This window comes from Pseudorasbora parva, chromosome 25 (assembly GCF_024679245.1).
Source record: "Pseudorasbora parva isolate DD20220531a chromosome 25, ASM2467924v1, whole genome shotgun sequence".
Taxonomy (NCBI): domain Eukaryota; kingdom Metazoa; phylum Chordata; class Actinopteri; order Cypriniformes; family Gobionidae; genus Pseudorasbora; species Pseudorasbora parva.
The window spans coordinates 9,489,793-9,514,994 of record NC_090196.1 but is presented as its reverse complement, the minus strand read 5'-3'; the positions used below and the strand labels follow the sequence as shown (position 1 = coordinate 9,514,994).

At 47.2% G+C, this 25,202-nt stretch overlaps 1 protein-coding gene across 1 annotated transcript in view; it reads right to left on the bottom strand.

The window, feature by feature from the left end:
* Positions 1 to 18,720: 18,720 nt before the first annotated feature.
* LOC137064785 (mixed lineage kinase domain-like protein) overlaps positions 18,721 to 25,202 on the bottom strand; it is a 59,330-nt gene continuing 52,848 nt past the window's right edge. Inside the window, exon 11 of the mRNA XM_067436299.1 lies at positions 18,721 to 18,771. Coding sequence (XP_067292400.1) covers positions 18,731 to 18,771 — 41 coding nt within the window. The 3' untranslated portion in view covers positions 18,721 to 18,730. The remainder of the gene's footprint in view (positions 18,772 to 25,202) is intronic.

The window sequence follows — 25,202 nt, the reverse complement described above, 5'->3', positions numbered from 1 at the left end:
CAAAGACAAAACTGAAATCATTACATTCGGAAACAAAGATGAAATTCTCAAGGTGAACGCGTATCTTGAGGCTAAAGGTCTGATAACAAAAAATCAAGTCAGGAATCTTGGTGTAATTTTGGAGTCAGACCTGAGTTTCAGTAGTCATGTCAAAGCAATAACTAAATCAGCATACTATCATCTGAAAAATATTGCAAGGATTAGATGTTTTGTCTCCAGGCAAGACTTAGAGAAACTGGTTCACGCTTTCATCACCAGTAGGGTGGACTATTAAAATGGACTTCTCACTGGCCTTCCCAAAAAGACCATTAGACAACTGCAGCTCATACAGAACGCTGCTGCCAGGATTCTGAACAGAACCAGAAAATATGACCATATCACACCAGTCCTCAGGTCTTTACACTGGCTTCCAGTTACATCTAGGATCGATTTTAAAGTTCTACTACTTGTTTATAAATCACTCAATGACCTAGGACCTCAATACATCGCAGATATGCTGATTAAATACAAACCCAACAGATCACTCAGATCAGCAGGATCAAGTCAGTTAGAAATACCAAGAGTTCACTCAAAGCAAGGAGAGTCTGCCTTTAGCTATTATGCCAGCCGTAGTTGGAACCGGCTTCCTGAACAGATCAGATGTGCTCCAACAGTAGCCACATTCAAATCCAGACTCAAAACACATCTGTTTAGCTGTGCATTTACTGAATGAGCACTGTGCCACTATACGTCCGACTGATTGCACCTTATCTCATCTTATCTTATCTATGCATCATTTTTTAAATAATTTTTTATAACTGTTTTAGTTTACCTGTTCTTTTCTTTGGTTGTCATCATTTTATTACTTTTAATTCTCTTTACATTGTATTCTTTTTCTTATGCATTTTTTAGCCCTATTTTAATTCATTTCTATGTAAAGCACTTTGAATTGCCATTGTGTATGAAATGTGCTATATAAATAAACTTGCCTTGCCTTGCCTTGCCTTGAAGTTGTAGGAGCGACACCTTAAGACACACGTTTAATTAGGTAGTTTTAGATTCCGTCTAAAACTGGAATCGATCGATAGAGCGCATCAGCAATAACATGGCAGTGCCATGAATATATTTTGAGCTTCAATGTTAGGATTACGGCGACGGATTGCCAGATAAACCGTCTCACTAAAGCTTACTGGAAGGCAAGATGATCTGCCTTGTTATTGGGGGCAACCGTGCATTGTTTTCGCAGAACATCGAGATGCGTGGGCGAGACTATGAATGGCCCCAGATCGTGCTAGCGACGGCTATGGGGTAAATGTCGTAGAGCGAGAGCAGACCTATAGAGTCTGGGAATCAACGTCACTGCGCGTTGCATTCTGGGCAATCGCCGCCATGTTTTAGGTCATGCTCATGAGCGTACGAAGATAACAGATACGAATCACTAGAGAAAAAAAAACGACTGTATTCGCGTTATTTAAGAACTGCTTGCACTCACTTGGAATGCATGTACTAATATTTGAACCTCTTGCGTACATGAGCACTCAGTCGTAATGCCAGGACATTGCACATATTCATCTCATTTCATACAATCAGAAATCATACGGCCGTCTATCGCACCACACACAGGACTACACATTGATTTCTCTTTCGGAGTTTTTTTTTTTTTTTTTTTTTTTTAATTGCTAACTGACTGCGTGTAGCATTACTGCTCTGTTTAGGAATCTAAGCATGGTTTATATTCAGTGGAGAGAGGTCACCTTGGAGTGAAGCTGTTTTTTTTTTGTTTTTTTTTATATTTGCGTACATATTTTGTTCACGTCACGAGTAATAATATCAAGTATAACTAAATAATTGTCATCACCCGTGTACCTTAGCCCGCTCTTCTCGACGTTTCCTGGTGGTTTATAGACGAGTACTCGGATTCACCCTCTGTCGTTTTAAGAATAGCACGACGGCGAGCGCGTCAAGTAACGTCTCGTCCGATTGGGGAGGAGCGCGCGCAGTCTCGGAGGCTCACGCTGCGGAGCCAGCAAAGTATGAACTAGCTTAATGTGTTCAGCTCCTTGGACGGCCTTGCATCTGACTAGCCTGCTTGATGTCATGATGATGAGTGCCGTGAATGGAACATGCCAGTTTTTTTTTTTTTTTTTTGAACCACCGAAAGGCGAACGAGCAATTCCGTGATGGTAACGGACCAGACTAAACTGGAGTTGTAGAGCGAGAGGAGTAGATTTGGCTGAGAAGGTTTGTGATATTCATAGAACAAGTTTCTCCTGTACCTTCGGTTAGAGTCAGCCATTAAAGCTAATTCAGATCTATCTCTTCCCTCCGATCAGGAACCTGGCCCAATATGGCTATGTAAAGCTGAATGCGATGGCGAATCGCCGAATTAACTATTCCGGTTATCTGGGATCGTAAATTATGAGAAGCACTGCCACGTCACCACGTTCTACCATTTTCTGTTAACGGCAGACGATGGAAGCAGAAGTGAAGCCAAGTTAATATCCTTACCTTAGACAATGTTCACTATAATAAGAGGGGACACTGCAGCTGGAGACAAGATGCCTACCGGAGACTGAGCTGAGCTGAAGAAAGTTAAAAGAAGGAGTTTCGGGTGTGGCAGAGCATCCTGAAATGTTGACTCCTCCGGTTGAAGAACGTTTAGATGGCTGAAGTAGAAGGCACGTCCAATGTAATGCTTAATCCGATGGCTGGGGAGGAAGCTGGTGGGTTGCAATACGTTAGTGGCTGGGACCGAGCTCGGAGTTATTAAAAGAATGTTCGAACTCGACGTCTTTGATTCCAGGGTCTTGACTGCTTGAAAGAGGCTTGGATGTCTTGGAGAATTGAGCATTAACGCTACAAGCTGTGTAACTTTTAATTATTCTTATCTCTAGCTTGGTTCTTCAGAATATGAGCTCGATGATGTATATGTACTTATTCAAGTAATAAGGTATTCTTGTAAGTTTATGCCATTGTAAATGCATAATTACGTAATCGCCATGTTGGCCCTCCATCTGAGTACATTAGTCTAGGAGGGACATACCCGTAAATAAAGCTTCGCCTTTCGCGTTTAAACGCTCGATGCACCGTGTCGAATGTAAGGAGGGGGATTGCCGTGTTGATCTTAGATTAAATCGGCCACCGTAGAGTTAAACGAATCGGAATTAAGAGGAACAGAACTAAATATTCCAGGTTGGTCATATGCATTTCCGCCGCTAGTTGGGGGAAATAATACGCGGTGTGGTTTAAACTCCGGCGGGCTCGGATAAATCCAGTGAAGTAGAAGCTTGAGGGTGCTGCGTAGACTTCTCTTCCTGCCGACTTGTTGCGTCTGCCGGGTGAAGGAGCGGTTACTGGCTGTGAGAAGCAGGTTCTGGTGGATTAGTCAGAGTATTAAGGCCAGGTGCAGTAGGTACACACTGGATAACTTCGGCTGATGGGATACCGGTAAGCCTTCGCGGCTTGATAATGTCCTCCGAAGGCCCTTTTTCCGATCAACCCGCGGCACTGAATGTGCGAGCTGCGCATGTGGATGGGAGGAAGCGGCAAACTTCGTCATCAGTGACAGGAGAATGACGAACGCGGGCGTGTCAGTGGACGTGACGATTTGGCAGGCGAGCGAGACGAATTGTCACTTCAGTATCTGCGAACTCAAACATGTGTAAGTACAGAGCCTTTATACCGTGAGCATGAGAATATCATTGGATTAGAGTGAAGGCATTAAGTGACGTGGTAATTGAGTCTTCCCAGCAGAACTTATGCTAGAGCTTTCATTTCACCAAGTTCTGAGCCTCTGGTTTAACCAGAGAGACAACGCAAGATCCGAGGATCTGAATCTACAGCTTGTGAGGCAGTGACAGATACGACAACGTTCTGAGCCTCCAGCCGGTGAGGAAAGAGACATTAACCAATAGTTCAGAGTTTTATTCCAGCGAGACGACTACAGCACGTCCCGAGTCTCCATGCTAAAGAGACCAGAGCAGATTGACCAACTTCTGAGTGTCTGTTCCAAAGAGGCAGAAGACACACAGAGACATTTGTAACAAGGTTAAGCTCAGGAGAGCAAACCTTCACTTCAAGGTTCCTTCGTCTGCGTATTCCAGATTAAGGACCTTCTGCACCTACTTCAGGGCCTCATCTGCGTGTTCCAGATTTTAGGACCCTTTGGTGCCACAGGAGATCAGCATCCCACAGACCTTCGAGTTTAAGGCTGTTGAAACAGATTCCAGCTCCTTTCTTCACTGCACTGTCTCCCAGCAAAACCAGTGGAAGAATTCATCACCATCGGACTGCTTACTCAACCACATGGAACGTAAATATCACTTAACCAAACCTCTTTCTAGAGACCTTGGCATTGTTGTATATTATCAGAATATGATTTTCTAATTTACATTAGAGGTAATATAACTGATGCTAGTTAATAACAAATAATCTTTCGTTTATTTGTTTGATACATAATAAGGTTCTTCACCTTAATTTTGGAGAAACAACAGTTTATCTTTCCATAAGATAACTTAAGGTCTCGGTTACGTATGTGTGGTGTGACAGGCAGCGGGGCGAGGGACCGCGAGAGCGGGCCGGTGATTAATGTTGACGAGTGCCAGCTGCGTGGCACACCGGTCTCGTCTCGCGGCCATGTGACGGGAGCATAAAAGGAGGAGCAAGGACAGCGGAAGACGAGAGAGGACCAGGCCTGGAATTTATGTTTAGTTTTGTTTTATGTGTTTGTGGGCAGTCGTCTGTGAGGGGCTGTCCACGTTTTATTTTGTGTGTTTGCGGGCAGTCGTCCGTGAGGGGCTGCCCGCGGTTTTACTTTCATTTTGATTATTTATTTTGAATAAATGTTTGTGAAACGTTCGCCGGTTCCCGCCTCCTTCCTTCCATCCACGAATTTCATTACAGTATGTAACCCACGTTCCCTGAGGAGGGAACGGAGACGTAACGTCAGTGACTGACGAATGGGGGTTTCGCCTAGAAGCCAATCATCTTCGAGATCTTAGAAAACACCCAATGGCAGTGCCAATGCCATGGGCATGCGAGATTTGCATGCGTAACTCCGCCTACCCACCTGGGTATATAAGGAAGTAGCTGGCATGAATCGCATTATGTTACCTGCTGAGGAGCCAAGACTGAACTCTCGGGCGTTCCAGCAGTACAGCGGAAGTGGCAGCGGGACGTTACGTCTCCGTTCCCTCCTCAGGGAACGAGGGTTACATACGTAACCGAGACGTTCTCTTTCGTTCAGTCACTCCGACGTAACGTCAGTGACTGACAAATGGGGATCCCAATGAAATAACGCCACTCGGCTGTCTTCCAGTGCCCTGCGCAAGCGTGAGAGCCCTGATGCAAGTTAGGATGGTCAAAGGCCTCTACTTAACGCAGGAATACCAAGGTACACTGGGAGGCATATTCCAGAAGGAGATATGCGCCAAGATGCCTACCCGTAGGGAGGACTTAAGAATACACGTGTGACCCGAGGGGCTGCATACGGAAGATCACTGGGGTACCAGCCGCAGGTGGATTTTTAACCCCAGGGGTGGCAAGTGGCAAGGGAATACACCCGCTCAGGGAGGCTTACGGTGGAATACATGCACACGGGGCACCTGGCCGGACACGAGTGTCTGGGCTAAGGGCAGACTTACTGGCATCGGCGTCGTCAGTGCTGGAGGAGCTCAGGGCTCTCGGAGAGCCCACCTGAGAAGAATATCGCACGTATCCAGTCCGTGGAGTGGAATGGCGAGCAAGCGAAGACACCTGAGCCAATCCATTACCGGCCACTTGTAGAGGCGAGTACATAGTCGGATACAGGCTCCACTCAGAGGTTATAAAACCTGGCGAATGTGTTTGGTGTCGCCCAGCCTGCAGCTCTGCAGGTTTTGTCAGCGGAGCGCCATGTGCTAAAGCCCAAGAGGAGGCCACACTCCGAGTGGAGTGGGCCCTGACCCCAAGGGGACATGGACGTCCCTGCTGCTGGTAAGCCAAAACAATGGTGTCCACTACCAGTGAGACAGCCTTTGCTTTGAGAGAGCCTTCCCTTTCAGCTTCCCACCATAACAGACAAAGAGCTGGTCTGAGGTCCTGAAACACTGCGTCCTGTCTACGTAAGCGCGAAGGGTGCGTACTGGACAGAGCAATGCCAAGGCTGGATCTGCCTCCTCCAAGGGCAACGCTTGCAGGTTCACCACCTGGTCTCTGAATGGAGTGGTGGGAACCTTGGGCACATATCCAGGCCCGGGTCTCAGGATCACGTGAGAGTCAGCCGGCAGGCACGCTTCGTCAACCGAAAATGCCTGCAGGTCCCCTACCCTCTTGATGGAGGCCAATGCGGTCAGGAGCGCTGTCTTCATAGACAAGAACTTAACATCTACTGACCGCAAAGGCTCAAATGGGGCCCTCTGCAGAGCACTTAGAACTACTGAGAGGTCCCAAGAGGGTACGAGAGGAGCACGAGGAGGATGTAGTCTCCTCGCACCCCTCAGGAACCTGATGACCAGGTCGTGCTTACTTACCGTTTTACCCTCCAAGAGGTCATGATAAGCGGCGATAGCAGCCACATAACCTTCAGGGTGGATGGAGACAGCCTTCGATCCAACCCTTCTTGGAGGAAGAGAGCACAGACCCGATCGGGCATTTCCAGGGGTCTTCTTGGCGAGAAGAGCACCAACTGACGAAGAGGTTCCACTTCAATGCATAGGCCTGTCTCGTGGACTCGGTCCGAGCGGAAGTGATGGTAGCCACCACCATAGGTGGTAGGGTACTTAAACCTGCCGCGTCCCGTCCAGGAGCCACACGTGGAGGTTCCAAAGATTGGGACGCGGGTGCCACAGGGTGCCCCATCTCTGAGAGAGTATATCCTGTCTCAGAGGAATCGGCCAGGGAGGGGCTGTCGCAAGGAGAACTAGTTCTGGGAACCAGGTCCGGCCGTGCCAGTACGGGGCGACCAACTTGGCCTGCTCCTTGTCCTCCCTGACCTTGCACAAAACATGTGCAAGAAGGCTCACTGGGGGAAACGCATACTTGCGTAGGCCCTGCGGCCAGCTGTGCGCCAGTGCATCCGTGCCGAGCGTGCCCTCGGTCAGGGAATAGTATAGGCTGCAATGGGGCGAGTCGTGGGAGGCAACAGATCTACCTGTGCGTCCCCGAACTGATCCCAAATCAGCTGGACCGACTGGGGATGGAGTCTCCACTCCCCAGGGATTGGCTGAAACCGTGAGAGCTCGTCGGCTGCACGGTTCAGGATCCCCGGGATATGGACAGCACGAAGGGACCTCAGGCGCTTCTGACTCCATAGAACGAGATGGCGGGCGAGTTGGACATGCGGCGGGAGCGTAGACCGCGGCCGTGTTGTCCGATCTAACTAGAACGTGTTGACCCTTCAACAACGCTAGGAAGCGGTGCAGGGCGTAACCGTACTGCCAGCAACTTGAGGCAATTGATATGCAGGCGGCTCTGGCTCTCCGACCCAGAGCTGGCAGCTGCATGTCCATTGCACATGGTACCCCAGCCCGTGGTGGACGCATCTGTTGACACAACAACATGCCAGGAAACTCGTTCTAAGGGCACACCCTGCCCGTAGAAAGCTGATGTTCGACCACTGGGTAAGTGTCTGTCTGCAGGCCCGAGTGACTGGGACCTGGAGTGCCAGACTGCCATGCCCATCTCGGGACTCGATCGCGAAGCCAGTGCTGAAGCGGTCTCATATGAAGCAATCCGAGCGGCGTCACCGCGCTGCAGATGCCATTTGCCCCAGGAGCCTCTGAAACAGTTTCAGTGGAACCGCACTCTTGCTCTCTATCTGACGGAGGCAAGTCAGCAGTGACTGTGCACGCACGCCGGTAAGCTGCGCACACATGGCGACCGAGTCGATCTCCATACCGAGAAAAGAGGTTCTCTGCACTGGGCAGAGTTTGCTCTTCTCCCAGTTGACCCGAAGGCCCAGACAAGCTAAGTGGTGGAGAACCAGGTCTCTGTGTTCGCACACCCGGTCCCGAGAGTGGCCCAGTATGAGCCAGTCGTCGAGATAGTTCAGGATGCGAACCCCTTGCTGCCTGAGTGGCGCCAGGGCTGCCTCGACAATCTTCGTGAAGACGTGAGGGGACAGAGGTAGCCCGAATGGTAGTACGGCATACTGATATGCCCGCCCTTGGAACGCAAACCGTAGGAAAGGTCTGTGTTGCGGATGGATGGACACATGGAAGTACGCGTCCTTCAGGTCGATCGCTGCAAACCAATCGCATGGACGAACGCATTCAAAAAGGCGTTTCGCAGTCAACATCCTGAACGGAAGCCTGTACAGGGATCGTTTCAGGACGTGAAGGTGCAGGATCGGTCGTAACCCACCGAATTTCTTCGGTACAATGAAGTAAGGGCTGTAAAAGCTGGACTTCATCTCGGCTGGAGGGACGAGCTCGACCGCGCCCCTCGCCAGTAGGGTCGCGATCTCCGCACGCATGACTGTGGCATTGGACCCCACCATGGTGTACCGGACACCCCGGAAGCGGGGAGGAGCTCGGGCGAACTGAATCGCATAGCCGAGCCGGATGGTCCGTGCGACCCAGCGGGACAGTCCCGGCAGCTGTAGCCACGCTCCCAGGGAGTGTACCAACGGGGTCATACGGAGCACCGGCGTACCCTCGGTGGGGCAGCGAGGCAGCGTTACCGGCCTGGACTCGGGTGGCGTAGCGGCCCGGTGTCGGGGCGGCGGTAACGGCTGCGCCCTGACAGAGGAGACCAGGGAAGGACTCGCGTTCCACTGGGGTCTGCTCTGAGAGGGGGCTGGCGACAGAGAGGGACGAGAGCGGCGTGGCCCGGAGGCGGCGCACACTGCCGTCACCGGTCTCTGGGTGCTCAAGGATGGGTTAATCAGTTCCTTCTTACAAAGGGTGCTGCTGACCCGTGGGCCAGCAGCTGGACAAAGGATTCTACCCCGACCCTCCACCGGGGGAAGGGGCAGACCTGCCACCGTCCCCTGAAAGAACTGCCCATCCCAGAGCTGTCCAGGTCCGGAGCGCCGCTGGCCTCTTTTTTTTTTTTTTTTTAGAAAGCTGCGGGGCTGGCGTAGACTGGGACGGCTTCCTGCAGCGCGCTCCGCGGCGTGGCCAGGGTGACGGCTGCTGCTGTGGCCACGCGGGAGGGGGTCGCCGGAAGTCGCCCTGGCGGCGAGGAGGCTGAGGCAACTGTGCCGGCGGCGCTTAGGTGCAGCAGCGGGCCGCCGGGGCAGATGGCCTCAGTCTGCCTCTGGGGACGGCCAAGAACTGTTGGGCGCAGTCCCTGACCGTGCCGCTGATAAGGCCGGCCTGGGATATGGGCGAGGTGAGGAGGCGGGCTCACTCAGCCTTCCCACATCTACCAAGTAAGGCCAATTGTCTCTCCCGGACCACAGCTGTGAACATCTCCTGACCCAGGGGGCGTGTGGTCACCTACGCCGCGCTGGGCGGGATCGGTGGTGGCACGCCTTTCTAGAGGCAGTGTTACCGGCCCGGACTCGGGTGGCATAGCGGCCCGGTGTCGGGGCACTGGTAACGACTGCACCCTGACAGAGGAGACCAGGGAAGGACTCGCGTTCCACTGGGGTCTGCTCTGCGAGGGGGCTCATAGCCCTGGATCAGCTCTGTCCTCGTGCATACGCATCGGGGCTGCAGCTTACCCCATAGCGCTGCTGGACTTCGCCACCGAAGTAGACGAGCCAACAGGCTTGGGAGGGCGCTTAGGATAGCCTCACCGCGTCAAGTCAAAGCACTCAGTGGACACCGTAGTGCGCAACAGAGCACCTGACTGAGGGGGAGGGACCCCAGTGTACCCTTAGGCCGCGACCCCTCGAGGGCAGAGAAGGTGGAGGAGGCCACTGAACGGTCGTGCGAAGACCCGGAGATCTCCCGGACCGCGTGCACTCCTAATGCATCTCGGGAGCGAAATGGCATTGGGGGCGGGGCCCGCAGCTGTCGGGTGCCACCTCCAAAAACCAATCGCCCAACCGCGAGCACTTGTGACAGGGTGGAGATTCACACCAGCCCGAGGCTCGCGGCTGCCCGAGATAACATGGCTGTCAACTCTAGGTCATATTCTACAGTGCTACCACACCCGGAGGCGGAGCATAGCCGAATCGTCATCCCCAAAGGACTCTAGCCCACCTTGAGATGCGGCAATCGACCTCTCGCCGATATCTGGAGTATGAACGAAACGAACGGGGCGTCAGCAGTCCCGCTGCTTCAGTCCAACACTCACTGGAAGCGATGTGCAAGAGGGCGGGAGTGGCCCGAGGAATGATCGTCGGGGTTCTTAATACCACAGCACCGCCCTCAGGTCACCCTGGCCACCAGCCAAAGTACCACCTCTCTCGGAGATGGTAGATCGGGGTGTGGCAGAGGGGACTCTCTCTCTTTACAGAGATCATTGAGTCTCGACCACAACATCGCGATGGTCATGTTCCCACAGAGGGAACACAGCACATCCACAAACACTGTCCGAACGTGCTGGGCCCAAACACGTCGAGCAGTGAATGCGTCCCAAAGACAGCAACAGATATCGACCGCACCCGGAAGTGCGCGGGCAACCCGTCTTGAAAAAGACGTGCCACACGCAAGCTCTTTTTGTGAGAGGAAGCTCTGCAGAGTGCCGAAGCACCCAGGGAAAACACACACAGCTGTTGCAGATCACTGCACAGATCAGCAGGCAGGCAATGTGAGATCGCTGGAACGCGCCGTTACACCAACACCCTGGTGAACCGCTCGTCTCGAAGACTGAAGAGAGGACTTCAGAATTCAGGCTTGCCGGAGTGAAGAGATGCTCTTGGCTCTGAAGCAGAAACATAATGCGATTCATGCCAGCTACTTCCTTATATACCCAGGTGGGTAGGCGGAGTTACGCATGCAAATCTCGCATGCCCATGGCATTGGCACTGCCATTGGGCGTTTTCTAAGATCTCGAAGATGATTGGCTTCTAGGCGAAACCCCCATTCGTCAGTCACTGACGTTATGTCGGAGTGACTGAACGAAAGGGAACTCTTCTATAGCCACACTTAACTTACTCACATGTATTTTATGCATTTTACGGACTTTATTCCTTTATCATTCATTGTATTAATTTAGAAGTTGTGTTAATTGTTCTGTTTATCTTTTGTTAATAAATATATTTTATTACAATTGTGTCTTCCTTGTGCTGATAAAGCAGAAAAGGCTCTACAAGTTAGAAATCTCACCAATCTTATAAATGACTGGGCAGCCTCCTGTGCGAAGTGTTCTCATACAGCCAAGGTAAAAGGCCTTGACTAGTGTCCCAAACTAAGAGGGGGGAAGGTGGTCATCTGATGTACTCATAACCACACCTTAAGTGACATGTGATCCAAAATTCACAACGTCAGCGGTGACGTGAGTACCAATCACTACCTTACTTAGTGTCCTTGGGTGGACAAAAGTAAAAATCACTACATAATTGGCGTCCCTGGGTGGGCTAACTTAGAATGATATGAGCCTTTAGTTAATACACTGAAAGATAAAAAAGGAAGTAACTTTAGCAGGAAACTAAGTCTTTCACCAAGTCAGAAACCAATTGCATCGAAACGAGTGGTTCTCTCTAAGCCTGATTGATAGTTTCCCTGCTCAACTCCTTGGCACAATTTATGACTAGGATTGGTTGCAAAGTTTGTAGAATTTTTGTGGCGGCACAGAGCTTGCAATGTTTTTTTAGCACACGTTGTAATTGTTGATTATAACTAATTGCTAATATAAGAATAGCATATGGTGTTCATCTAAGTCTACCATACTGTTTTAGAATTTTTATGAACGTGTCAGATAAGGGTAGTGCCTTCTGACAAATTGAAGACAAGTGCTAGAATTCTCACCCCTTAGTGTGTGTGACATTCATTGTCGTAGTGGCTTAGAGCTGCTTTCACTTGTGGTAAACTTTCAGAGTTCAGCTGGTTTCGGGGGTGTAGTTATTTATTATATATACACAACACAAGTATATATATTAAATAAAGATGGCTGATATGACCGCTGAAGCAGTGAGCCAGGCCTTAAAGGGCGCTTCACTAATAAAGCTTCTTTCTAGCCTATCACTAAATTGGCCTGTACAACAAACCAAAGCCACAGACAAAATATCCCTCGCCCAAGAACAGAATAAAGATTTGTTCCAGGAATTCAAAAATGAGCTGGCTGATCTGCGTAGGGATAATTTAAGATTAAGAGCTAAATTATGTAGGTTGTCAGCTGAGACAAAAAGCTTACAGTCTATTACTGTGATTCAGGAAGCAGAACTTGAAAGAGTCAAAACTGGCATGGTCACTCTCCAGACAGAGTTGGCCCATACCCAAAATGACCTGCTTGAACAGACAGAGAAGTTAAATTCTCTGAGCTCTAGTGAGACAAGGACTAAACCGGAGTTAAGTTCAGCATTGCTTAAAATTTCTGAGCTGAAGAAGCTCCAACAAATTGAGCATACAGACAGGATAAGTCAACTTGATAGAGTCAAGTGCCTCCCCCAGCAGAAACCTGAACTACAAAGTGTGTACCCCCGCACCTTTGGTTCAGCTGGTAGGGACCCCCTGTTGTATGGCTTTGAAAAGAGAAAGCATCATCAGGACAGTGATGTCACAGTCTCAAGCAGCCTAATTGTGGGTGACTCTCCTAAAACTTTCCGCTCCTTACCTAAGCTTCCTAACATGCTACCATCTAGCAACAGACTGCATATTCTTAGAGAATTAGCACATGACATAGAGGTTTTTAACCCTGAGACAACTAAACACAACATAGAGTTGTATTTAAAGGATGTAAATGCAGCCTTGACATACTTTTCTGAGGCCAGCACGACTGACAAAGTCTTTCTTTTGAGAAAGACCACATCACAGATTTTCCATGGCTTCATGGATAGACAAAGCCCAGATATTGCTAACAATTATGACAAATTGTGTAAAGCTCTTCTGGTAGAGTATACTCTATATCAGAACCCATCTGCCTCTCGTCTCTCAGCTTTCCGAATTAAGCAAGGCCGCCATGAATAGTATAGTCAATTACCTCTGTCTACATGACTAAGACTGGCGAGTTTGTGATCGTGGGCCCGCATAATAAATGGCCAGTGCGAGGACCCTAAGCGACGGTGAGAACCGAATAAACAAGTCCAATAAGAGAAAAGAGTTAAATAGAATAATCAAACATGTACTCACATTTATAAATTATTAAAAATCTTTGGAAACCTTTTAATTTATGGAGTCAGATGAAATATTGAGGAAATGCATACAGAAATGTATTAGTTTAATCTTGTGTTGCATTGGGTTAATTCCCAGTGCCAAAAGGGAGGGGTTGTGCTGTTATCTTTTGCCTTTACAAGAACACAGCTATATGTGTGGCACTGATAATCGCAAACCAATTCACCCTTCACCACAGAAGTACCTCAATTTTTTTTTACAGGTCACAGAGACCTCAAATAATCAAATGTGTGTGCGACACTGTAAAACAAAATTCAAAGCAGACAACACCAAAACAGGTGAATCAATTTCTGTCCACAGATCTGACTGTAATGAGAGCAACTGGAAATAAAGCCATCGGAACCAACCCATCGGAATTCGAGACAGTATGAGTGATAAAAGCTCTGATTAATCCAGAAAAATTCTCCAGCAGAACTGGGGTTTCTAATGCTCACAGCAGACTGTAAAGGCTCGACTGTAAGACAGTTTTAAGGTGTCACACACTTTACTAAAACAACAGCAACAATTCAGACCTTGCCGATGAAACTCTGTTTCATGTGACAGCCAGGATGAAAATTGCAACAGGCATAACGGTGCCATTCAATTTAGGTCCACATTTAACTGTGAAGCTGTTGATAATGTCAGAATTAACTGTGATTCTCTGCATTATTTCTGTCTCAGGTTGACAACTGCAATTCCTTGGAGGATGGACGCTGGAAAGGGGCTAACACCCCCATCAGAGCCAGAACAATGGAATTGTCAGAGCAACATGAAATGAAGGAGATGGGTGCAAATACACTTGATGGGGTCATTCACACTTCACAAAATGTATACATGACCTCCCAGTGTAGCACTGGAACTAAATTTTGCAACACAGATTGTTAATGATAAGATTCCACCCATCTACCAACCCGAACACAGAACACACACCTCCTTTCTCTACACCCTCATATCACCTGAAACAGATCAAATCTATCCAGGCTGTACACTACACATCAAAGATGGCATAGAGTCCAAAAGTGTTACTTCACTAAAGATCTATTGTCCATCTTTTCACACCAACAGATCCAAATAGCTTCACACACACAGGACAGTAGAGTTGGTCACATGATGACAATATAACAAAGACACACACACACACACACACACACACACACACACACACAGACAAGAAATACCACACAGACACACACACACACACACACTCTGTGACAAGGAATGCACCATCTCCATTATTGTATGACTAAACATATTTAGATCTGACTTAATTGCATTGGAAGATTCCTGAACAATCACAGTGGTTATTATATATATATATATATATATATATATATATATATATATATATATATATATATATATATATATATATAATACGGTTTGTAGATGGGAAGGAAGGAGGCGGGAACCGGCGAACGCTCAACAAACATTTATTCAAAATAAATAAACAAAACGAAAGTAAAACCGCGGGCAGCCCCTCACGGACGACTGCCCGCGAACACACAGAATAAAACGTGGGCAGCCCCTCACGGACGACTGCCCACAAACACATAAACAAAACATAACATAAAATTCCAGGCCTGGTCCTCTCTCGTCTTCCGCAGCTCCTGCTCCTCCTTATATGCTCCCGTCACTTGGCCGCGAGACGAGACTGGTGTGCCACGCAGCTGGCACTCGTGAACGTTAATCACCGGCCCGCTCTCGCGGTCCCTCGCCCCGCTGCCTGTCACACCACAATATATAATAGATTTTATTTATAATGCACTTTTCATTCCAAAGAATCTCAAAGTGCAACAAAGGGTGGAAAAATAACAAAAAAAATGAATAACAAGTAAAAATATAGAATACTACAAACAATCAACCAACACAGAAAACAGAACAGAAACAGAGCTGATGGTGAACAGAAACAGAGCTGATGGTGGAAGTCTCTGTTAGCTCCGCAGCACACTGTGGTCCACTCCATGTTTTACATTTCTCCCAGCGGCAGTGTCCTGATGACCAGATGATGGGTCTTCATGACTTCATCGCCGCAGCACCATGCAGGAGGCAGAACATTTTTCCGGGCACTTTTGTGTGTGTATATATATATATATATATATATATATATATATATATATATATATATATATATATATATATATATATATATATATATATATATCTTCATAATTGTGATTGAATATTGAATATTATTGATGATGTTATTATTATATATTATTATATCTATTTAAATATATAAACTGCACTGACTTTTTGCTACATTTCCTTAGGTAATTCAGACCAAGAATACTTAAATTCCGCTATCACTTTATCACAATGATTGAATGATTAAATACCACCCTACCAATTATGACCTTAAAAAACACTTGAGAGAAGGTGTACCAATCGCACTGCTGACATGAACCCACATTGTTTTTTTTTTTTTCTTGCATTGTATGTTCTTATGCATTTCTCTACGGCTTCAAGTTCATCAGTGTTCAGTCGTCAAGTGGACATTAAGATACTTTCAGGTGTGTCACACCACACAGTGTGAACCTACGGAGAAGCCTTCCACATATTGAAGTCTACCCAGTGAACCACACCATTGGACGTGTGAGGATTGCACAAGGAGGGTCAGATTATCATCGGGAAGGTACTACAGAAGCAGAAGTTTCTCCATGAAGAAGTGACACGTTAACTGAACATTCACCAAGGTCCGAGACTGACTCTATGAACATGTTGTGCTGAACTACAGGTGGAACACCTGAACACATTCACCCACCAGCTGAAACTCAAGCTACACACACCTAGTGAGACGGTGTCCTGCAGGTGAATAAAGAGCCTTCCGAAGGGCTCTGCAGCAGCTAAGACAATTTCTTCATCTTGAGGATTGAACCAACGTCTAACAGTGATCCCATGGAACCACCAGAGTTTGACCCAACAGGATCAAGAGGTGGAACTGTAAGACTGAAAAAACTAGTAGATGCCGAAATGTCTGAATGAAGAACAAGGACTCTGAGAAAATAAAGGAAATTAACATCTGAACTGTCCCTCACACACCACTGGAGACGCAAGTCTCACCTCACTATCAGCTAATCTACATCTTTCCCTGTTGACTCCCTCTCCCCCAATGTAGGCTATATGGAATACAGTAGCCTACAGTATTTAAAATAGCATATATGCATTAGTTATACTCTCAATTTAATTTACAGAGCAAACTATAAAAAAAGATGAATGTGTGTGGCACGCCTATTACACGTCTTTTTTCTTTTCTTTTTATATCACGCTAAACCGCGGGAATTTCTTGCTTTTCAACCACGGTAAAAAAAAAAATCCATAACGTCCCAGCCCTAGTGAGCCGGCTTCAGAGGACGGGAGGAAAGGTCCGAGGACGAGTAGAGAAGATAGAAGAAATGCTTCCACTTGTCTTTTAAGACAATTAATCCACACCCTTCTGGGTTAGTTTACTCAATCCAGAGGGTGAATTCTGAGCGGGAAAGATTCTCTTTGTCTCTGTTTACGACCCACTTTGCATGTTTTATCAGGTGTAGCAAAGGGTGTCGAGTTTATACAGTTTTACTCCCAAGTTTGCTAAACGTACTAATGATATATTTCATAATCCTATTCTGTGCATCGTTGATTAAGACAAAGAGAGAGGAATATTTAGATATCAAACACGTTATGGCTGGGAGATATTAAATCAGACATACATTCTTACACAGGAATACAAGCATTTAAAATGAACTTACATTGTTTATACATCATGACTATGTTGGTATGACATAGGGAGCATACATACACACAAGGATACATCATATACAGTCTGGAATAGTTTTAATTAAAGCTTCATAAGGAAAGTGTGTGTGTAGGACTGTGTATTGGGAAGAGTCTCAGGCGTCTTTCTGTCTGAGAGAATGTGAGGGGGGGAACAGGGTTCAAGTCATGTGACCAGATAACAATCTGATTGAAGTTGTCAAAGTTTTCCAAAGATGCTGCCTGTCTCATTTCAGCTAGGTCACAAAGCTGTCTAAGGTGTCAACTTCCCCAGACTTGTCGGCATCGGGCCCCTAATTTATATGTGGCTAAAAGCTATCCACCATAAACATCAGAATTGACTCATCTTTGATCCTGACGAGAGAGACCACAGATGCTACATCCACTTGGATCCAAAAACCCGAGGTCCGACCCGAGAACTCAGAGAGTGTTTCTGACACAGGTCGGGTTCGGTATTAGTGGCCTCGGGTCTCGGGTAATTTCAAATAAATATGCCTTTTTCAAATGGACCCGAGAAGACCCGAATTCTTTTAAACTATTTTGGGCATTTAACAAAATTGCAGTAAATAAAACCACTCTATGACACAGTTCTCTCACTTTTTCTAAGTGAGAGAGCGAATCCGTGCTTCTACGTGCAATGGCATAAGCATAAGCACTGTTGCCTTCGCGACCGCATTTATTTTCTCAGTTGCTCGCTCCTCATATACAAACCCCCTCCCTTTGCCAAGAACTAGTGTGTTATCATTTGAATGGATGTTTGACTAAATGCAAGTATTTGAATTGTCGTTAAGCCAGGCCGAGAAGGGTCTGACTGCAGAGCCACAGAGCCACAGTTTTACCCCAACCACAGTTTTACCACAGATGTTCTGACCATGCATGCGCATTGCGTCGTTATGTCTTCGAGATGCATGTTATGGCACTGGAAGGGAATAAAACTACACTTTTATTTATTTATTTTTTATGGAAAAAAATATGATTCTTTACAGTTTTTCTCAATCGATTTGGTACATTTCTCCAAACTTAGGTAACTACTCTCAAAACATTTAACACAGTGATCTGTACACTTTATAATTGTCAGATAGTAAATTATCCTTCATTTCATACAAATTACAAATCAAATTTGATTTCTTATTTAGAAAGAAAGACTTTCTTATTTAAAATGTATTTATTTAGCATTAATATTCCTTGTTCAAAGTCATTAAAAACATCAAGTTCTGCATCCGTTAAAATCACGACAGAAGTAAAGTAGTGACAAATGTTTTCTTCCTGTGACCTAGTGAAATGGAAAAATATCAATGTGGACTTAGTTCTATTACTGTAATCGGTTCTTGATTGGATGGAGGCAGATCTGAATGTGAACTTGCAGTCGATTGTAAAAAAGGGCTGAGTTTGGAGAAGTCCAACATCCAGTTTTGATTCAAAATTACAGGGTAAAAACTAAAAAAACAGGAAAAAAAGTAAACATATACAGATGATTTGTTCACAATAAGATCAAAAACGCATTTAAAAAATAGATATGAATTTTCATTAGATGGCGAACTTAAATGGAACAAAAAAAGTATGAAATGCTTCTTAACTTCAATTCCATGCTGACTCCGGAAATCTGCAGTCCATACAATGTCTTTATGTGCGTGAGTTACCAGTAGGATGTTGATTGAATTTCTCACAGGTGTTCTGAAACCAGCATTCCACAAGACTCCAGGGTTCATGTGTTGCAAAGTTTGTCCTGCTTTCTGGAATACCAGGTAGATGGTAATATATTGTATGGTTAGAATCTGATGTGGACAATTTGCCAGCAGGCTTTGCCAGGTGCTCCATCAATCCTCTTCCACCATTTTAAGGAGCATGTCGACCAATACTAAAGAAAAGATATACAGAAGATAAATAATGCTTTCTTAAAGGGATACTTCACCGCTTTTTAAACTATTAAACTATGTTATTCCTTCAACTAAGACGAGTTGATACATACCTCTCTCGTCTCAGTGCGTGCACTTAATTGCTCTGATGCGCGGTGACGATCTGATAGCATTTAGCTTAGCCCACTAAGCCCAGTTGATTCACTATGGTACCAAACAGAGATCAAATTAGAAGCTACCAAACACCTCCACATTTTCCCTATTTAAATACAGTTACACGAATACTTAAATGATCAAGTATGGTGACACAAAATAAAATGTGGCGCTTTTCTAAGCAGATTTAAAAAAGAGAACTATAACGTATGGTGGAATAGCACTTTTGAGTACTCTTCGACTCGGCGCAGTAAAAAGACCCGGCTGAATTCCCCTCCCCCATAGGAGGATGTTTCAGCCGGGACTTTTTACTGCGCCGTGTCCAAATACTCTCAGAAGTGCTATTCCGTCATACATTATAGTTCTCCTTTTTAATACGCTTAGAAAAGCGCCACGTTTTTTTTTTTTTTTTTTTTTGTGTCACCATACTAGGTCGTTCAACTATTCGTGTAACTGTATTTAAATAGGGAAAACATGGAGGTGTTTGGTCGCTTCTAACTTGATCTCTGTTTGGTACCATAGTGAATAAACTGGGCTTAGTGGGCTAAGCAAAATGCTATCAGAACGTCACCGCGCATCAGAGCGATTAAGTGCACGCACTGATACGAGAGAGGTATCTATCAACTCGTTTTAGTTAAGGGAATAACATAGATTAATATGAAAAAGCGGTGAAGTATCCCTTTAAAATTCAGATTTTCCTTTGTTACCCCCAAAAATGATAGTCCACGAGTTCACACTTACATCAAATTAAATAAAGTACAGATTATGCGTATTTGTCGTGCTGTCCGGGTGTGGGACCTCACCACTGTTACAGTGGTGGCTCAAGACCAAGGGATATTCCCTGAGGGGAAACCCCTTTCGTGTAATCAAGGTAATGCGACGGTGTCTCCGTGCCTTGGTTATGTGGAATGACCGTTGGTTTCTGGCCCAAGGTCTGTCCCTGGAGGCACCGTGTCAGTGTGCGTCTCTGACCATGGATGCCTCCCTGAAGGTTTGGGGAGCGACCATAAGTGGTCGCTCAGCCCAGGGCCTATGGCAGGAGGACCATCGTTCCTGGCATATAAATTGTCTAGAAATGTTGGCTGTGTTTTAGGCCCTGAAACACTTCCTGTCATATCTCAGGGGCCACCATTTGCTGGCCCGCACAGACAGCACATCGGTGGTCTATATATCAACCATCAGGGGGGTCTGAGGTCTTGTATGTTATACAAGCTGGCCAGACAGATCCTGCTGTGGGCCCAGGGGCAACTGAGCTCAGTCAGGGCAATGTACATCTGGTCTCTCAACCGCGGTTGTTTTGATTCCGCAGTTGTCGTTCTACACTCTAGAACTCCCTCCATGAGGGAGTTATATGCTTTGAAATGGCGACTCTTCACCTTATGCTGCAGAGATCCCCTGTGGGACCGGTGTCAAAGCAGAGGATGAGCAAGTGCACTCAAGAGAGCACTCAACCCAGGGTATGGCAGCCTCTCAGGCTCTTCTGGCAGGGGCCTCCCTGCAAGATATATATGTGATGTGGCAGGGTGGCCTCACACTTTTGTCAGGTTTTACGAACTGGACATAAATTCCACTCCTGGGGATCGGGTGCTCGCTCCTTAGACAATGTTACAGGCGGGCACCCGAATCGTATGGGGACGTGGGTATTCTTGTTCCCAGAGCGGTGATGCAGCTTGAGTTCTCATGATAGGGAACGTCTTGGTTGCATCACCCGGCCATACTCCCCATGTATGCCTAGCATACTCCCCGTCTAGCGTATTGCTTCAGTCTCTTTACAGAAACAGGGGGCGTGTGTTAGCCGGCAGGCTTTATAGTTTTTGGGTCTATGACGTCACCCGCCTATGACATTCTGTCTCTCTATTGGACTCATTACATACGTGCTTCATGACGCAATCACGCAGAGGCGTTCCCAGAGCGGTGACGCAACGTCTTGTTCCCTACTCAGGGAACTAAGGTTATAGATGTAACCGAACCGCTTCGGTTCAGACGTTAAGGTGTGAAAACGCCCTTAGTCACAAATGTTTGTAAAATAACCATTTTCCCATTTGTGCCTGTGTGACCAAGCTCATATGGGCGTCAAGTTGAGAAGTATTGAATTAAAGTAGAGCTGGTTCCAACTTGTGGCTTATCATTTTCGTGATATGTGCACTTTCTGCAGTGCGCATAGAGATAGCAAGAAAAGCTTGATGTGTGCCGGTAACAATACATTCATTATTTAAGATCATTTTCTATTTCTTAAGACAGGAACTGTTGTAGTTTCATGTTAGCAAGTCTGTGCAGTGTGCATTCTTTACCATGTCCGAGCGCTGCTTTCACTGTTGACTCTGTTGGCATGGTTCCAAAAACACAAAGTTATTAACACGCCTTCAGAACATCGATTATTGAAGTTTGTGCATCGATTAGAATTGTTAGTAAATAAATTAAAAAAAAGAAGCCAATTGTATATAGTCGGGAAAAGCAGAAATCTTTTATCATGAATGCTGATGAAGCGGTATGAAGTGGGTTTGTAAGTAGCTTAAAATTTTGTAAGGAAAAGATTTGTTTTCCATTGAAGAATTGCTTGGATTTTAGATTTCATTTAGAGCTATGCATGAGTGGGTGGACAGGCTGGTGGTTGGGGCAACATACCGGAAAAGCCATCTGTGCTAAAATAAAAAGGTCAACGAAAGAAGGTAAATCTGTTGTATATATACACCTCTTATCGTTGACTAGATTGATTAGCTTAATGTGCTCCACTCGTGTTTATTTAGGTTTAATTATCTGAATGTGCTCCTTCCGAAATGTGTTAATAAAACATAACTTTGTGTGTTCTTGTTCACATATTCAAATATCTATTTGAATCATCTTCTTTATAATATAATTTATAATAATAATAATAATAATAATAATAATAATAATAATAATAATAATAATAATTTTATAATGATGTCAGTTTTCTGAGCAAGAGTGAAGATTAGCTGTAAGATTAAGACTTTTTTGGCCATTGTAGGCTCTTTATCCTTTCTTGAAATATCTCACTAAAAGTAGGTTTAACAGATATGTTGACCATTGATTTTTTTCTTTGAGTCATATTGTTCATGTACTTCATTTTTATTTGTTTGTTTTGTTGTTGATTTTTTACTGGTTCATTGTTTCATGTTCAATTATTTTGTCATTAGTATTTATAGCCATTATGTTAGCCCTGTCTTTGAGCAATCATTTATGTATGGGTCGTACGGGCTCTTCTCCCGGTAGGGTGCGCGCTCGCGTGTGACTAGAGCGAGAGAGGAAATGCACGCCCATACACTCCCGCCGCGCTCCACTTTATTCCTATCTGTGACATCAATCGACTTCAACGCTTTAGCACAGCAAGTCACTGCTGTCAGGACTTCACCAAATCATACCAAAGAAGTATGTTTTTGATGGAGCGTTCCCAGCGATGAAGGTTCGGTCCTGATTTTGAAGCAGCCGGTGAGTAAAACTGCTTCAAATGTCTATGCTGTTGTCGCGTGAGTAAACATCAGTAAACGACACTGTTGTGTTTGTGTAGGACTCAATAAACACACCGTGTAACTTCGTTCATATCACGTTTTACTCTCCATCCGAACAGCCCCCCTCCCGTTTTACAACCCTGCCGTAAACCACTGCTCTCAGCCTTAAAGGCACCGTAACCTGTCACATGCAGTGAATAACATAACAGTCCAACAGGACCCAATGCTGAACGTTTTCAGACATAACATTTCCCCCCCCCACCCCCTTGAAAGCTGAAACATAACATTTAGCCCACATTCACATGTCACTATCACCCTGTCACATAGTCCCCATGCCAGATGGGAGGGGCCCTGATTCTCTGAGGGCGTGCTGGCCGCGAAGCTGCGTCGAGCAATGCTGGTGGATTCCCCCCCCCCCCCCCGGTTAGCTCTTGGTTTGGGCTGCCAACCTAAGGCCGCTGCTGGGGACAGGGGTGATGCTGGTGCTGTGGGGGCTGCGACTCGGTGCAGGCGGTTTGAGTGCCAACGAGTCCCGTTCTCCAGTCTGTAAGTGGCTGGGCCCAACTGCTTAGACACTCGCAGGGGCTCTGACCAGTATGACTGCAGCTTATTTTGGCGGTGGAGGTGTTTGACCCTGACCCAAACACCTGGAGAGAATGAGGGGGTCTGCACCCTATGCTTGGCATCAAACCTCTCTTTCATCTGGGCCTGTGCACCTTTCACCTGAGCTCTGACTTTCTGGAGCCCTGGGCTCCCACGTACAGGTGCTGGCTTCGCTCTCAAACAGTCAAGTGGTTGTTTTAGTTCGCGCCCAATCATGAGCAATGCAGGTGATACTCCCGTGGTGGAATGCTTGGATGCCCGAATGGTCAGGAGAGTTTGGTTGAGTGCATCGCTGAAGATTTTCCCTTCCTCCAGACAGGCACGGATTCCATTTTTGAGAGTTTTTCCACCCCCCCATTGCTCTCTGGGTGATACACTGCCGTCCTAATGTGCTTGATAGACCGAACCATGAGAAACTCTGTGAACTCAGCAGATGCAAATTGGGGCCCATTATCTGTTGTGATGACACTGGGAAGGCCCCAGCGGCCAAACAGGTTGTCCAGGCGTTCGATGATGGAGTGTGCAGAGATGGAGCTCAGCTGAAAAACCTCTGGCCACTTTGAATGAAGATCGTGCACAACCAGCAGGTAGCGAGCGTGAGCAGGTGCCCCGTGAAGTTCGCCACAGAGGTCGACCTGAATATGTTCCCAGGGTGAAGAAGGCCAAGGGGTCGGGGCGAGAGGGGCTGTGGCAGGTTGACTGGTTTTCCCACTCAGGAGGCAGCAAGCGCAGTTACGTACCAGCTCCTCAACATCAGAGTCTATGTGGGGCCACCACACTGTGTCCCGGCAGCGCTGCTTCACCTTGACCACCCCCAGGTGGCCCTCATGCGCCATGTGTAGTACTCTGGACCTGAGAATCTCCGGAACGACCGCACGGTGGCCCCGGGCCAGGCACACCGCCCCCCAGCAGGAGAGCTCGTTGCGGAAACGGTAATAGGGAAGCAGCTCGTCATCCACTTTGGCAGGCCAGCCATCCTGGACATAGGTACGGAGAATCGTGAGTGCCTCATCTGCAGCTGAGGCATGCTGCAGCTCCGCCAGCGTGACTACTGAGCTGAGGGGCCCATGCAGTATGTGGACCCAGTCTTCGTCGCTCTCTATATCTGGTGTCACCCCGCCCGTCTCTTTTGTCACGGACACAGCTCTAGACAGGAGGTCGGCCACCGTGTTGGCCCGCCCAGGCAAAAAGTCCAGGCTGAAATTGTACTGGTTTAGCCTGTCAGCCCACCTCAGCAGTCTCATGGGCCTGTGTCCTGAGCCTTGAGTCGCCAGCAGTGCCGTCAGCGCTTGGTGGTCAGTGCGGATGGTGAAAGGCCTCCCGTATAGGTAAACATGCCAGCGTTCGCACGCCCACAGGCAGGCCAGGGCCTCCCTCTCCCCCACCGAATACTTCTGCTCTGCCAGAGTAAGTGCTCGTGAGGCGAAAGCCACCGGGCGTTCCACCCCTTCCTGAGTCTGGGAGAGCACAGCGCCTAATGCCACCCCGGAGGCGTCGCAGGTGACCATGGTGGGCGCAGTCAAGCTGAAATGGGTCAGTGTGGGTGGGGACGTGAGCTGCCGTTTGATGATCTGCACAGCTTCGTGGCAGGCCGGGGTCCATTCCCACGTAACATCCTTCCTGAGCAGCTGGCGCAAAGGGGCCGTTGAGTCAGAGTAATGTGGCATGAACCTGAGGTAGTAGGCGGCCATCCCCAGGAAGGAAGACAGCTGGGATGGTGACTGCGGGTCTGGCAAGGATAGAATTGCCTCAGTGTGGGACATAATCGGGGCGATGCCCTCCTTTGAGAGTCTGAAGCCCAGGAACTCGACCTCCTCAACCCCAAACATGCATTTCTCCGAGTTTAATGTGACCCCATGCTGTTCGAAACGCTGAAAAACCTGCTCCAGGCGATCGTCATGCAGTGCAATGGAGGGCGCATGCACCACCACATCATCCAGATAGATGGAGACACCCTGGATACCAGCCAATATAAGTGACATTATTTTCTGAAAACAGCTTGGGGCTGATGAAAGTCCAAATGCCATACGTTTAAATCTGAAGACCCCCACGTGCGTGACAAACGCTGTAAGGTCCATGCTGGCTGGTGCCAAAGGGACCTGCAGGTAGCCGTTACGCAGGTCCATCTTACTGAAGACAGAGGAACCATGGAAATGGCTAGTGAGCTCCTCAGCCGTAGGTAGGGGGTATTTATCAGGGATGATGGCTTT